At 39.9% G+C, this 13,563-nt stretch overlaps 1 protein-coding gene across 1 annotated transcript in view; it reads left to right on the top strand.

Moving 5' to 3' along the window:
- Positions 1–598: 598 nt before the first annotated feature.
- Positions 599–13,563, top strand: part of LOC139750246 (patched domain-containing protein 3-like) — a 106,725-nt gene continuing 93,760 nt past the window's right edge. The window contains exons 1-2 of the mRNA XM_071664761.1: positions 599–935; positions 10,090–10,219. Of these exons, the coding sequence (XP_071520862.1) occupies positions 856–935; positions 10,090–10,219 (210 nt within the window). The 5' untranslated portion in view covers positions 599–855. The remainder of the gene's footprint in view (positions 936–10,089; positions 10,220–13,563) is intronic.

Here is a 13,563-nt window from a genome sequence, read left to right as displayed (position 1 = left end):
CCCAGCCCTCAGTTCTTAATGCTACCTCGCTAATGCGGGAAATGGCGAATAGTATGAAAGAAAAAAAGAAAAAGATATATATATATGTATATATATATATATATATATATATATATATATATATATATATATATATATATATATTTTTTTTTTTTTAACAGCTGTGTGGAAAGCTGTGTAGGTATGTATATTTGCGTGTGTGGACGTGTGTATGTACATGTGTATGGGGGGGGGGGGTTGGGCCATTTCTTTCGTCTGTTTCCTTGCGCTACCTCGCAAACGCGGGAGACAGCGACAAAGTATAAAAAAAAAAAAAAAAAAAAAAAAAAATATATATATATATATATATATATATAGATATAGATAGATAGATAGAGAGAGAGAGAGAGAGAGAGAGAGAGAGAGAGAGAGAGAGAGAGAGAGAGAGAGAGAGAGAGCGTAGTGGACGAACATGCAGGTTTGTGCCTGATAAGGGGTAATGAGAACAAGTGATACCATTATCGGTGGCTCTTACTAGGCGGCTTCGTGACCGTCAATCTAATCACTGACCGTTCAAGTGCTAGGAAAACCATATAACCTGACCTTCCACTTCGAACGCTCTCATATCTCAGTAGCCAGCGACATCGCTCGGCCGATTCCGAAAACACCGACGGTCTAGGGAGCCTCGGCTATTTCGTCGACGCTTTGGTGTGGAATATGTGCACCGGTCGTCTTCACACGACTTGCTTTTAATGTTGATGGAACAGTGTCTAATTCAGAGCAGTGTGTATCACTCAGTAAATGATCATCGAGGTTACGTGGGCGACGGATACGTAAGGAACAGAAACTTAGCCAATATCTTAGTCAAAGCGCAAGATGGCGGAGCAACCTAAGAAGACTTTCTTACAGCGGATGAGTTACACAGTGGTGAACACCCTTGAGACCTTCTTTTACAGGTGGGATTATATAATCATGTGTTTACGTGCATTGCGCCATCGATATATGCTATGTTTAGCAGTTCCTGTCACGTCTTATACGGTATTTCCATTGATTTACGTGGCTTGCATGTGTTATTTTTTTGTTTTATTCATAATGCATGACACTTTACATCTGAATGCATCATGTTCTTTGTATGTGTTATGGCTGATGTATGTGTAGTGCCTTGGTCACTCTGTTTTAGGCGAAGTGTTTATTCTAGTGTTTTCATCATATCCTGTATGCGTATATTTTTCCGCCTTTTCTTTCTTTCATAGAAGGGGCTCTGATGACAACTGCTACCAAAAACCGTGTTTGCTTTGTCACTGGTCTTTAGGTTTTGTTTTGTATATCTAAGGTCGCCATTAATAACTACCTCAAGAGTCTTCCTATTCGACAGCCTCCGGATGATGGTTCAACAAAGGGTTTAAACTTAGAGATTAGTGTGGTAAGGTTAGAAAAGCAAACAAATTACCTCAGAGAAATACCTCTAAACATAATACTTAATTAAGAAGGTGCACATAATGTCAGTCATGGATTTGAAGCGAAGCATTTTTCAAGTCTATTCTTAAACGCACCTATGGTGCTTTATAAACAACTTTTATCTGTAAAATGATTCCCTTAATTACGAGTATTGCTAACGAAAAAGTACCGCGCCATTTTCGATGTAGAACGTTTGCACATAAATATCGGTTACTAAGAGTAAAATCGGAAGAACTTAGAGGCATGTAGCTGCTTAGATCGGGGTTATCAAAGCTTTTGATAGTTTTCGATCCTTGCATCAAATCACCTCTTGACCTCAGTTTTAAGCTAGTTGAGTTTGTCATTTCATGAATGATATTAAGCAGTCTCTTTCGACATGTACTGTTTCGATGGAACTCATGCTACGTATTGTTTATTTAAAGGTTATCCTCTGAATTATTTACGGCCTTGTTTTGATCTATGGTATCCATTTGTTTATCGCCTAAGGATGTCAAGCTAAATGAGCAATGATTTCTTGGAAGGGACATTTTATCTGTTTTGAATATTGTTGTCATAGTCAAACTTCCAACCCTCTTAAACTTTGGCAATACCTAGTGGCTTAATCAAAAGAGCAGTCAGAGGCTTAGCTATCTTATTTTGACCTTTTGTCATTGTTTAAGGATAAGACTTATCGAGCCCTGTCATTTGATCTACTTGTATTGCATTGAATGCTGATAGGATATCTTCAGCGTTTATGTAGTATTCTCTCCTCTGCCAGTAACGGAAATGGATCCGGATCATGAGCTATCGTAAATACGAATAGAAAATATATTAAAATCGTTGCAATGGCTTCATTTTCTTTAACTAAGTCACCGTTTGATGTAATTAATTGATCAATCGATTGGGAAATAACTCTTTTGCTTCTGACAAAACTTTTTTTTCATTAGTTTTGTTGATTTTTATGCAAACGTTTACTCATTTCAATTTTCTTTAATTTACGTAACTTTACATAACTGAATGCATAACTTTTGCTATTGTTTGCCCTTGAGTTTCGTGTGTGATCTATTCTTGGACAAGTAGTTCTTTACTTAATTGCTTCACCACTTTGACGTAGTTCTGGAAAATTACTTTGTGCTATGCATTGGCACGTACTGTATGTTCCCCTACTACAATACTACATTTCTTTTTTACTAAGGCTTTTCCAAGTTACGTCCAGATCCATTGGAGTATCCAGCCTCTGGGTTCCTCCTCATTTGTTGGTAGATATATCATTTGTTTATGAAACTCGTTTTAGGCACTAAGGGCGATATCATCTCGGTCAAATTATTTGTTTGGATGTTTTTCATGATTTTTGATACATTGTGGTAAATTTTTTCTGTAAACTTAAACTTATCGTCCTTTTTGTCTGTGTAAATGTGTCATACAAATCTGGAATGTCAGGGACATCTTCCGACATATAAACAGAGTTGAAGGTTTAGTCCCATACTGAAACATTTCTTTGGTATCTTGTGTCAGTTCTCCACTAATATGTACCAACAGAAATGTAGTGTTCTTTCATATTTGTTTATGCTTTTGAAAAGATCTTAGTGATTCTTTTTAAAAGTTTTAGATATTTTTTTTTTTTTCCATATTCGTTTATATTCATATCTCTGTAATATTATGCGTTCATTGTATTACTTTTTCTTGTGCACTATATTTCTTTATGTGCATTTTTTTTTTAACTTCCGGTAAGTTCTATTAAGCTTTTTTGGTATCCAATCTGGTTTCGTTTACTGTACTTTGATTTCAAAATTCTTTCCTGTTTCTTAAGTTATAACTTCCTCTACAATATGTGGCTTAGGAACCATCATTACGTCGCTGTAAACAATAAAGTGAATGATTATGGTAAATGTGATTGTGTGACGGTCGCTTTACCTTGAAATTTTACCTACCTAACTTGACTCTCAAATATGTGTCTGCAGTTAAGACTATATCCAAAAGATATAGATTTCTCTTTTGGTTGTCTACCTTTTCTCAAAGAAACATTCTTCCAATAGATCAGTCAGCCAATTTTCCTCATTTTTATCCATTAGAAAGCTAATATAACCTAACCGTTGAAATGTGCAACAGTTACACTGTCTATACACTGCTGGAATATAATGAACTTTTTATTTTCATTTTGAGTTCGGACGTTTGTATAACATAGGCTTTAAAGATCGCCTTACCAGCTATGTCTTCAAATGATTATCCTTCACTGTAAAGTGAAGACCGGTCCTCTTTCTTGTGGGTCCGACTAACACCTAACCGGTCAATAGTGTCCGCATTTTGTCCGGAAGTTGGTTTTCATTTCTTGATCTACTGGACTTGTGTGTTCGTCTAATACGCTACCCAAGCGTAAATTCATAACATATTCAAACACTGTCCATCTCTGCCAAACAGGTTTCTGTCATGGTTGAAGTCATCCAATAACTTTGTGGAATGAAATTAAATCAATTTTCAGCCTTGCACGTTTAATGATACTCATAATTCTGTTGATAATATTTTCATACACGTTTGATTATACTCATAATTCTGTTCACAATAGAGGACGCTAGATATGACTAGCTTTTACATTTTTTCCTTAAATCCTCGTATTTGTTTCTTGCATCAAAGATGTCTTCAAACCTACCACGAATAACATTGTTGGCTCCCACATGAGAGCGATGTAGATTGCCTCTGGATAGATATCAACTGTGAAATCGTCAAAACTTTGATAATGTCATCGAGTTCAGCTCCTGCGTAACAGAATCGACGTCCCTGGTTGGTAAAACCCATGCGCGAAATTATTTGTTTTGGTGCCAAATTAGCGAATCATCTGTTAGCACAGCATTTGGTCCGTCAAGATCTGTTGCGCCTGATGCTTGAAGTATGTTTTGGTTGGTTGATTGTTTGGGCTTTAGGCCTGCCTAATCAACCTGCCAGGGTCATTAAGGCCGTCAAAGTAAGCTACATCCACCAACCGAAAAATCTTTAACCCCTTTGGGTGTTTATGATTCTGAGACCACACATACTCTATGCATGTGGGCCATGTGTATGTTCGGAGACGCTGCATCACTTTTTTCACAGCTATCTTAATCAATGATAAGAAAAAAAAGGGCTTCAGATTCCCCAGTAAATTTTTTGGTACGTAGGATTCTGCAAAAGTTTCCAAAGCTAAGTGCTCTTTTGTTTTAGAATTCTTAATATTGTGTCATAGCTAGCATTAATCTGGAGACCAAAATTGATTCTCTTACTATAATGAGCTTTCTTTGACGATCCTGTTGAATTTTCATCTATTTCTATTCCCGTAGCACACTTGAGAAAAGACTGTACGTTGCTGAATTCATCTTGTATTCACAATATCATATTTTGTCAGAATATATTCATGGAAAGCATCTTCAGAGATGATTAACCTATCACATATGTCCTGTGTATACATACATATTAGAATGGGACTTTTGATAGAAAAGAAATGGATCTTCGGTTACAAAATTAATAGATATCTCTCGTCTTCAGCACCCAATAACGAGGAATTTCTCTGACCAGTTAAACCATACAACCCCAACCCTTCCTCTCATCCTTTCCTCTTCCTCCTTTTGCCTACCAGTGATGGTATAAGAATTATATAGGTGTGCCCCGTAACTCCCTGTCGATTGATCACACCCGAGTATGAATAATTACCGTTTTATGTCAACGATAGATTCGTATTCATGAACTGTTACTGTGACAATCAAGAAACGTCCCTTTCATTCACTGAGCACGTAAGCATCTGCTGCAGTCGGACACACTCGCCACTTAAGCCCATTGAAACAGGAAGCGTGTCGTCGATCATCCTGTCTTAACGTGGGTTAAAGCTTTCCCTATTATCAACAGAAAATTTTTGAAACTGTACCCTGTCAGCATTCGCAAATCCTCACTCACTGGGAAAGCACTTCTTTACATCCTTTCTAACAAGTTCCTCACTTAGTTTCATGCTATGGCTTCTAGTTGTTCTGTCTCTGCAACTTTTACAGAACTCTACTCTGTTGATGTCATCATAATGGTTTGAACACTTTAAAGGACGTTATCGTCATCCATTTTCTATTAGCTCTTTGTGCTTCTATAAATGCGGTGACGAAACTTGAGAATTATAATCAAGTTTTGCGGAATATTTTCTTATCCATATACTTGAAATGCGATTCGTATGTTTACAAGCAGATATAGTGTCCACATTTCTCGAAAGGTGGAGCTTTGGTAACAAGTTGAGTAACAGTGTCGACTTTCATCCCGTCGCACACACAGACATATAGTTTATTTCGTACTAAATGATATTCTTATCGAGGCCATCTTTACACTGTGTTCCATTACTTTGCATCTACTTGGACTGAACTCTGGGCTGATTGGCTTCAGGGTTGCACTCTTAATTCATCCCTGTGAGCATATCCCAGGTGCTGATCATAAGCTGATTACAACCTGAAACTGAAATCGAACAGAAACGGAATACGTACATTATAGACGTTGTTTGGTCATTCGCCAAAAAGAGCCTAGTTAGGGTAGATTCTAGACGATGTTCGGTCATTTGCCGAAAAGAGCCTAGTAGTATCCATTGGCTACTGCTTACAGATGACGCGTTGGAAGGAGAGAGAAATTCAAACTTTTTTCCTCGGTTAAGGTTGACTCGTCACTTGGGTGCGATATCTCTTTCGAAATATACCACCACCTTTGCAAACACCTTATCTCACAAAGCAAGTCAGGCAGCACAACATGGGCTGGGATTTTGTATGCGACTGAACATTTTGTAGCTACAACCTTCTCCTATCCCTCTTATGCTGAATGTTCTTCAAGACTCTTCCCACAATCTCGATTCATTTATCTCCCAGAGACCAAGAGAGCTCTGCGTTAAGAAAAGAGAACCTTTTAGATATTGATATGCCAGTCACACACAGCACACATAACTGATTCCTGACGGTGTGTTGGGCTATGCCACCCTCGAGACGCTATCGCCAGGTTCAAGGTTCCTGATCACATGTTCACCGCATTATCACCATCCCGGTAGTTCAGACTGTCTAATTATATCAGTGCGATGTAATCTAATTTTATTAGCTTTCTCTCAGTACATATCTGAAGTGGAGCTCCTGCACTGTAATGTTTTCCCATAGCGTTGCATACGTCATAAGGATCAAGTTGTGTTGAAAGAAGAGACAGAAGCACTTGCATGGTGTATTTTATTTTTCTTTTTACATTGAAGGCTCCAGTCATGGACAAAAGTCCACATCAAGAGAAAAAGAAAGGGACAAGGAAAAGTATTTACGAATTTTGGAGAAAGTGAAAAAAAAGAATTGTCCTCTAAAATGTGCCAAGTCAGTTATTTAGAAAGACATGCGATCGTAGAGAGTTCCAAAGCTTCGACGTGATGGGAAAGAAACAATTATCAAAAGGGCCAACCTTCGAGTTGGCAACTGCCACACAGCAATCATGTGACGCAGCTGCTTGCTGAGTATTGCGTGCCTAGCTAGTGGCAGTGGTACACAAGCAGCTGGGTGTTGGGAGCAAAATCCAAAGTTATAATACCTATAGAAGAGGGAAAATGAACCAGCATTGAGACGTACGGCAAGCGGATCAATTTTCAAAGTTAGCCAAGGAGAGTTTGAGTCGGACCGCTTTCGATTCATCTCCGTCAAGTAAGGTTGCAGAGCTAGGACCACCCCAGATGTGAAAGCAGTGCTCCATACAAGGACGGATCAATCCTTTGTATGAACGGTACAACTGTTCGGAGGAAAAGAAATCCGACATCTAAACAAGGCTCCCAGTTTCTTACAGGCAGACAGCAATGTCCTTAATGTGGGGTTTCCAAGATAGAATAGATGTTCAAGGAATGCCAAATATGTTCATTGAGACAATAGGTGAAATTTCAGATCCGTCAAAGAAGAGAGGAAAGTTGTGGGGAATCCTCGATAGAGAAATGAGCAGAAACTGGGTCGTGGAGGCATTAAACAACAAGATTTTGTTTCCCCCACTGAGATGTCCTGTTCAAGTCTGAGTTTATTGAGGACGTTGTGTCGAATCGAGACGCAGATCGAGTGAGAGAAGGAGTGGAATTGAAGGATGTGGAGGAATACAGTGTTGAGTCGTCAGCGTATGAGTGCATTTGGTTATCTGTGGAAGAAAGATAATCATTAATTGAAAGGAAAAAAGTGTATGAACCAGGACAGAAACTCGGGGAATACCACTGTCGATGAGAAAGGGGGAGAGGCTGATCCATTAACAACCACAGCGATGAACTGGCCGGAGAGGAAGCTAGTTATGAGGGAGGGAAGCCAGAAGAGTGGAGCTTAGAGATGTGGCCCTATGCACACCCTGCCAAAAGCTTTGATATATCAAGGGCATCTGCATAGGATTCCCCAGATTCTTTCAGAGATGATGACCGGACATTAGTATTAGGAAAAATAATACCAGAAGGCTCGCCATACAGAAGCCTACTGGTGGTCAGAGAGAACACTGAAATTCAGGGTGTCTGAGGATATCGTGCCTGAGGAAAGATTCAAAGACTGGAAATGGTAGATGTCAAAGCAACAGGACGATATACTTAGGAAGGTTAGGACGTCCGGTCACCTTTCTTAGCGATGGGATGTACCAACGCATGCTTCCAAGTATGAAAAGTCCTAGTTTTTAAACAGATACGGAACAGACGAGCAAGCACAGGTGCAAGTTCAGAGGCACACTCTGAAGAAAGGGAATGGATATGCCATCAGGACCTTATAAACCTTCCTTGTGTCCAGTGAAACAAGTGCTTTTCGGACATTCCGAAAGGATATTGAGGGAAGAAGCATAGGATTAGGAAGAGGGGCATCAGGTAGTGAAGGAATGTTTGAGTCATCTAAGGTAGAGTTAGAATAGAAAAGGGAACCAAAGAGAGTTTATTTGTCTACGAGAGAGACAGCTATAGTACTGTCAGAATAAAAAAGTGAAGGAAAGATAGAGCGACGAAAGTTATTAGCGATGCCTTTAGCTAAAGACCAGAAGTTTCTATCAGTGGATGAAGAGGAGAGGTTATCGTACTTCCTTTGAAATTTCAAGGTCCGCTTTACCTGACGGATAACATGCTTACATTGATTACGGTAGTGATAAATGTTGAATAGGAGTCGGCGGAAGAAACATTTTACCTCTCGTCCACAACAGACTGCATATTTGCCCCTCTCCAAAACTCTTACATTCACCTCCCTAACAACCCCATCCATGAACAAATTAAACAACCATGGAGACATCACGCACCCCTGCCGCAAACCTACATTAACTGAGAACCAATCACTTTCCTCTCCTCCTACTCGTACACATGCCTTACATCCTCGATAAAAACTTTTCACTGCTTCCAGCAACTTGCCTCCCACACCATATACTCTTAATACCTTACACAGAGCATCTCTATGAACTCTATCATATGCTTTCTCCAGATCCATAAATGCTACGTACAACTCCATTTGTTTTTCTAAGTATTTCTCACATACATTCTTCAAAGCAAACACCTTATCCACACATCCTCTACCACTTCTAAAACCACACTGCTCTCCCCCAATCTGATGTTCTGTACATGCCTTCACCCTCTCAATCAATACCCTTCCATATAATTTCCCAGGAATACTCAACAAACTTATACCTCTATAATTTGAACACTCACCTTTATCTCCTTTGTCTTTGTACAATGGCACTATGCATGCATTCCGCCAATCCTCAGGCACTTTACCATGAGCCATACATACAGTGAATATCCTCACCAACCAGTCAACAACACAGTCACCCCTTTTTTTAAATAAATTCCACTGCAGTACCGTCAAACTCGCTGCCTTGCCAGCTTTCATCTTCCGCAAAGCTTTCACTACCTCTTCTCTGTTTGCCAAATCATTCTCCCTGACCCCTCTCACTTTGCACACCACCTCGACCAAAACACCCTATATCTGCCACTCTGTCATCTGACATATTCAACAAACCTTCAAAATACTCACTCCATCTCCTTCTCACATCACCACTACTTGTTATTACTTCCCTATTAGCCCCCTTCACCGATGTTCCCATTTGTTCTCTTGTCTTATGCACTTTATTTACCTCCTTCCAAAACATCTTTTTATTCTCCCTCAAATTCAATGATACTCTCTCACCCCAACTCTCATTTGCCCTCTTTTTTACCTCTTGCACCTTGTTGGAGAGATATTATGATAAAAAAATATTTGCTGAAAATACTTAAACTGTTTCCTTAACGTGGAACGCATACCAAACAACTTAAAAGATAAGGAAGGCGATTCTGGTTGTGCAAAACAGTCATTTAATGATCTTGATGTTCAGTGTAGTTCCATTTTCTTCTCTTTTTTTTTTTTTTTGATCGAAATCCTTGTCGCTGTAAGCTGAAGGCTAAAACATTTATGTGGAAACCCTCCCTTAAATCATCAGAGCTAAGTACGTCTCTTGCACTGCCAAGTAGTCTTTTTTTTTTTTCGACTGAAATGTCTAGTTGTCGTTCCTAGATGAGAGAGAGAGAGAGAGAGAGAGAGAGAGAGAGAGAGAGAGAGAGAGAGAGAGAGAGAGAGAGAGAGAGAGAGAGAGAGAGAATGAATGAATGATTGCACATCATCCCCAGACTCGCTCCACCCTCCGTTATCTTCCACTCCCCGCACACTCACTCTTCGGCATCTATCCCCCGGGCAGGTACGGGAAGGCCGTGGCCACCCAACCCATACGCTACATAGTGGGCTGCCTCCTCTTCACCGCCCTCTGCTGCTTGGGCTTCCTCAACTTTCGCGTGGAGCATCGTCCGGAGAGACTCTGGATCCCGCAGGTGAGTTTCACAGAGAATTACGACCCGTGGTGAAGGGCTGAAGACAGTGTCGGGAGGGACTGACTCATGGCATAGTCTGCACGTGTGTCTGTCAGTGTGCGAAGGCCTGCGGTCGGAGGCTTCAGGGAACAGCTTTGTTCAGGGGAGACGAGGTTTGAGTGACTAACAAGTGAAGACATTAAGAGTTAAGGTTGAGAGGCTCATTGTCAGCGTAGCTTCTGAAGGACTGGCGACCAGTTGTTGTGATTTTGGGGAACTGTTTTTGATATGTGTTTATAGGAATGTTCGTAAAAAATATCAATAAATAGATATGACATTATTAGTCATTATCAGTTATCATTATTATTATTATTATTATTATTATTATTATTATTATTATTATTATTATCATTATTATCATCATTATTATCATTATTATTAAGGCAGTCCCAAGCCCCATCTACCCCAGCCGCTTTCTCAAACTTCGATATATTCAGAGTTTTCTCCACCTCTTTTCATTCCATTAAACCATTTTTCATGACTCGTTCCGCGTACCTCCAACATCTGCCACCCTGTTATCTGGCATATCTAATAGTCCTTTGAAATACTCGTTCTATCTCTTCATTTATCTTCTTTGCCTATTTCCATCACTGGTGCTCCCATTTGTTCTTTTGTTCACCCAACACTATTTACCTCCTTTAAAAACATTTTCTTTTTTTTCCCCTCTGAAGTTTGCTGATCCTTTCTTACCACATCCCTCATATGTTCTCTATTTTCTTTAGCCCCACCACTTTCCTCTTTCATTTATACATCTCCCGATGACTTACACTCCTCTGCAAATAACGCTGATGAATCTCTATTCTATTTCACCAGCAAGTTAACTTCTTCATCCATCCACACACTACCCTTTCATACGTGTCCACATCCCGCCTTCCGAATGCCACACACTAACCTCGCACATGCACGTAAGATCTCTTTCCCTTTGTCATCCTCTGTTCTTCACTCCCCATCTTTCGTATGCTCTCAACTTTCGCCATTCTTCAGCCAGTCTCTCCTGATATCTTATCGTCAAGCCTCTTTTCCGGGCTCGCTAACCTTCACCATTCTCATCTCATCAATATCATTTTCTCTTTTCTTAAAGATACAACAAAAACCCCATCAAATGGCCCTTTCAACACATATATACATCCAAGAGTCTCTCTCCTTAGCACATCTGTCAACTGATAGATAATCCAGTAATTTTTGTTTGCTATCAACCACAATACCTCCAAGTATGCTTATGCATTTCCCCTTTTTCAAACCAGGTATTTTCAATCACCAGCCCTTTCCTAAGCTGGCCACCATTTTCGTTCGCACTGGGTAACCTATGCTCCAAAATTATACCCCCAGCTGCCTTATCACTCAGTCTTGCGTACAGGTCACCCACCACTAATATTAACTCGAGCCATCGCACCAAAAATTTCAGGCACACTTCTTTCTTATGACGTTTTCCACTTCCTAGGCACTTAGCCTTTCTCTAGCAACATCATGTGTTTCTGCACACAAAGCAAGGCTTTGTTACACACAGTCGGTATTATCTCTTGTGGCTCCACGTTAGACCTAGACCACTTAAAATTTTTCATATTTTTATAGACAGTTGAAAACTCAGACACCAAATAACTGTCAACCTCAGCATTTTTTTTTTTTTTGTTCCTAACTATGAATACTTCACTCACACTTTCTCTGTCCTCTTACTCTTGTTCTACATGGTCATTCCAATCTCCTAGTATGACTAGATTTTCTATATTTTACACCTTCATAGATTTCTTGCCGAGTTGAGTAGAACTCTCCTCTCTGACCAATAGTGTCCCTTGCTGGTTAGTACATCCTTATATGAGGCTGTTTTACATATCTGATGTTTATTGATATATTTATTGTTCATTTACTTATGTACTTTACTATACTAGTTTTTTTTTCACCTATTTGTGGTGTCAGCATGACACTCAACTCACGTTGATGAGAGTCACTGCCACTGTATATGAGCTTGCGAATGCAGTGGATTATCTCCGTTCTTGCTTCTCGTCTCGCAGAGTCCCAGTATCCTTAAGTTCCTTTCTTTCATAATTTCTGTCATTCCATTCCCCGTTTGACATAATAATTGTAGCTTCCGTAATGGTATCTCTCTTCACTGATCCCAACTGAAGTCCATTTCCACGCCAATTCGTCATCTGGTTTATCATCCTGTTCCCAGCCAGCATCAGTGTTTGCGTTTCCTGAGCGTGAGGTATTCCACCAGTGGCTTCTTCCTAGACTTGTCCTTGTTTCCCCAAGCCTAGCCATTTGTGTATTCCAGGTGTCGGTTGTTCCCTTACTATTACAGGACTCCCTTAAAAAATTCCGAAGCATGTAATCTAGTCGGATTAAACTGGTACACCTCTGCAGGGTTACATACACTCTTATCTTGGTGGGTTAAAGCACCAGAACCGTAGCAGAAGATTGATATATATTACTGTCATTTAACTCGTACGATATCTGAGGTAAGAGATAACCTCTCTCCGACGAAAACAACTTTTTTCTGATTACGATAACACCTTTAGGGTCAAGTACTTGTTACAGTTTTTTTTTTTGTGTGTGTGTGTTTGTGTGTGTGTATGACATTTGAGGGAATCTACATTCAGGGTTAGGCAGGCAGCCTCTTGTAAGCGCTTCTCGCTGAGAGACTCGGAGACGAAAATTTTTGATCCACACGATGATTCTCGTTTTTATGTGTAACTTGATTCTTTTTTTGGTAATGCCACACACGTAGGGATGCAAGTCTCTGGAGACGTTTTCATATTTCAGTAACAAATCATCAGTTCAGATAAAAACTTGATTTCAGTATAACAATGACATAAAATCACACTTTCAAAGCTCCCTTAGATTTAACGTAGTACTTGATAGGACGCTGGAGACCAGTTACCATCGGTTCGAGTATTATGAGGGTGCTAAATGGCAGTAATTGTCCTTTTTCAAAAATTGGCTTTGATTTCAGTATTGATAATTTCAACCTTCTCTTTAAGTTTTGACTGGGGCATGTCCCTTGTCCGCGCCATATAGTTTATGAATATATATACGAATATACTGCACATGTATGCCCACTTTCATAAAACACATAAAACCCTCCAACCGCCAGGATTCGAACCCAATACCTTTTGTGTGGTAGCCGGGAATGTTAGCGGCTAGGCTCTGATCGCCTCAAAACGGGAAATGACCATTCGATTACAAGCAGTCGAATGCCCTTCGTCTCACATCCATAAGCAACAGGAGCCTACACCGGTCAAATCCCATCAGGCTCACATTACCAGCAGCCACCATTTTACAGAATCTTACTGTACAAACGAGGAGAT

The sequence above is a fragment of the Panulirus ornatus genome, chromosome 9, assembly GCF_036320965.1.
Source record: "Panulirus ornatus isolate Po-2019 chromosome 9, ASM3632096v1, whole genome shotgun sequence".
NCBI lineage: Eukaryota > Metazoa > Arthropoda > Malacostraca > Decapoda > Palinuridae > Panulirus > Panulirus ornatus.
Note: the sequence above shows the minus strand (reverse complement) of the source record. Positions and strands in the feature narration are given on the sequence as shown.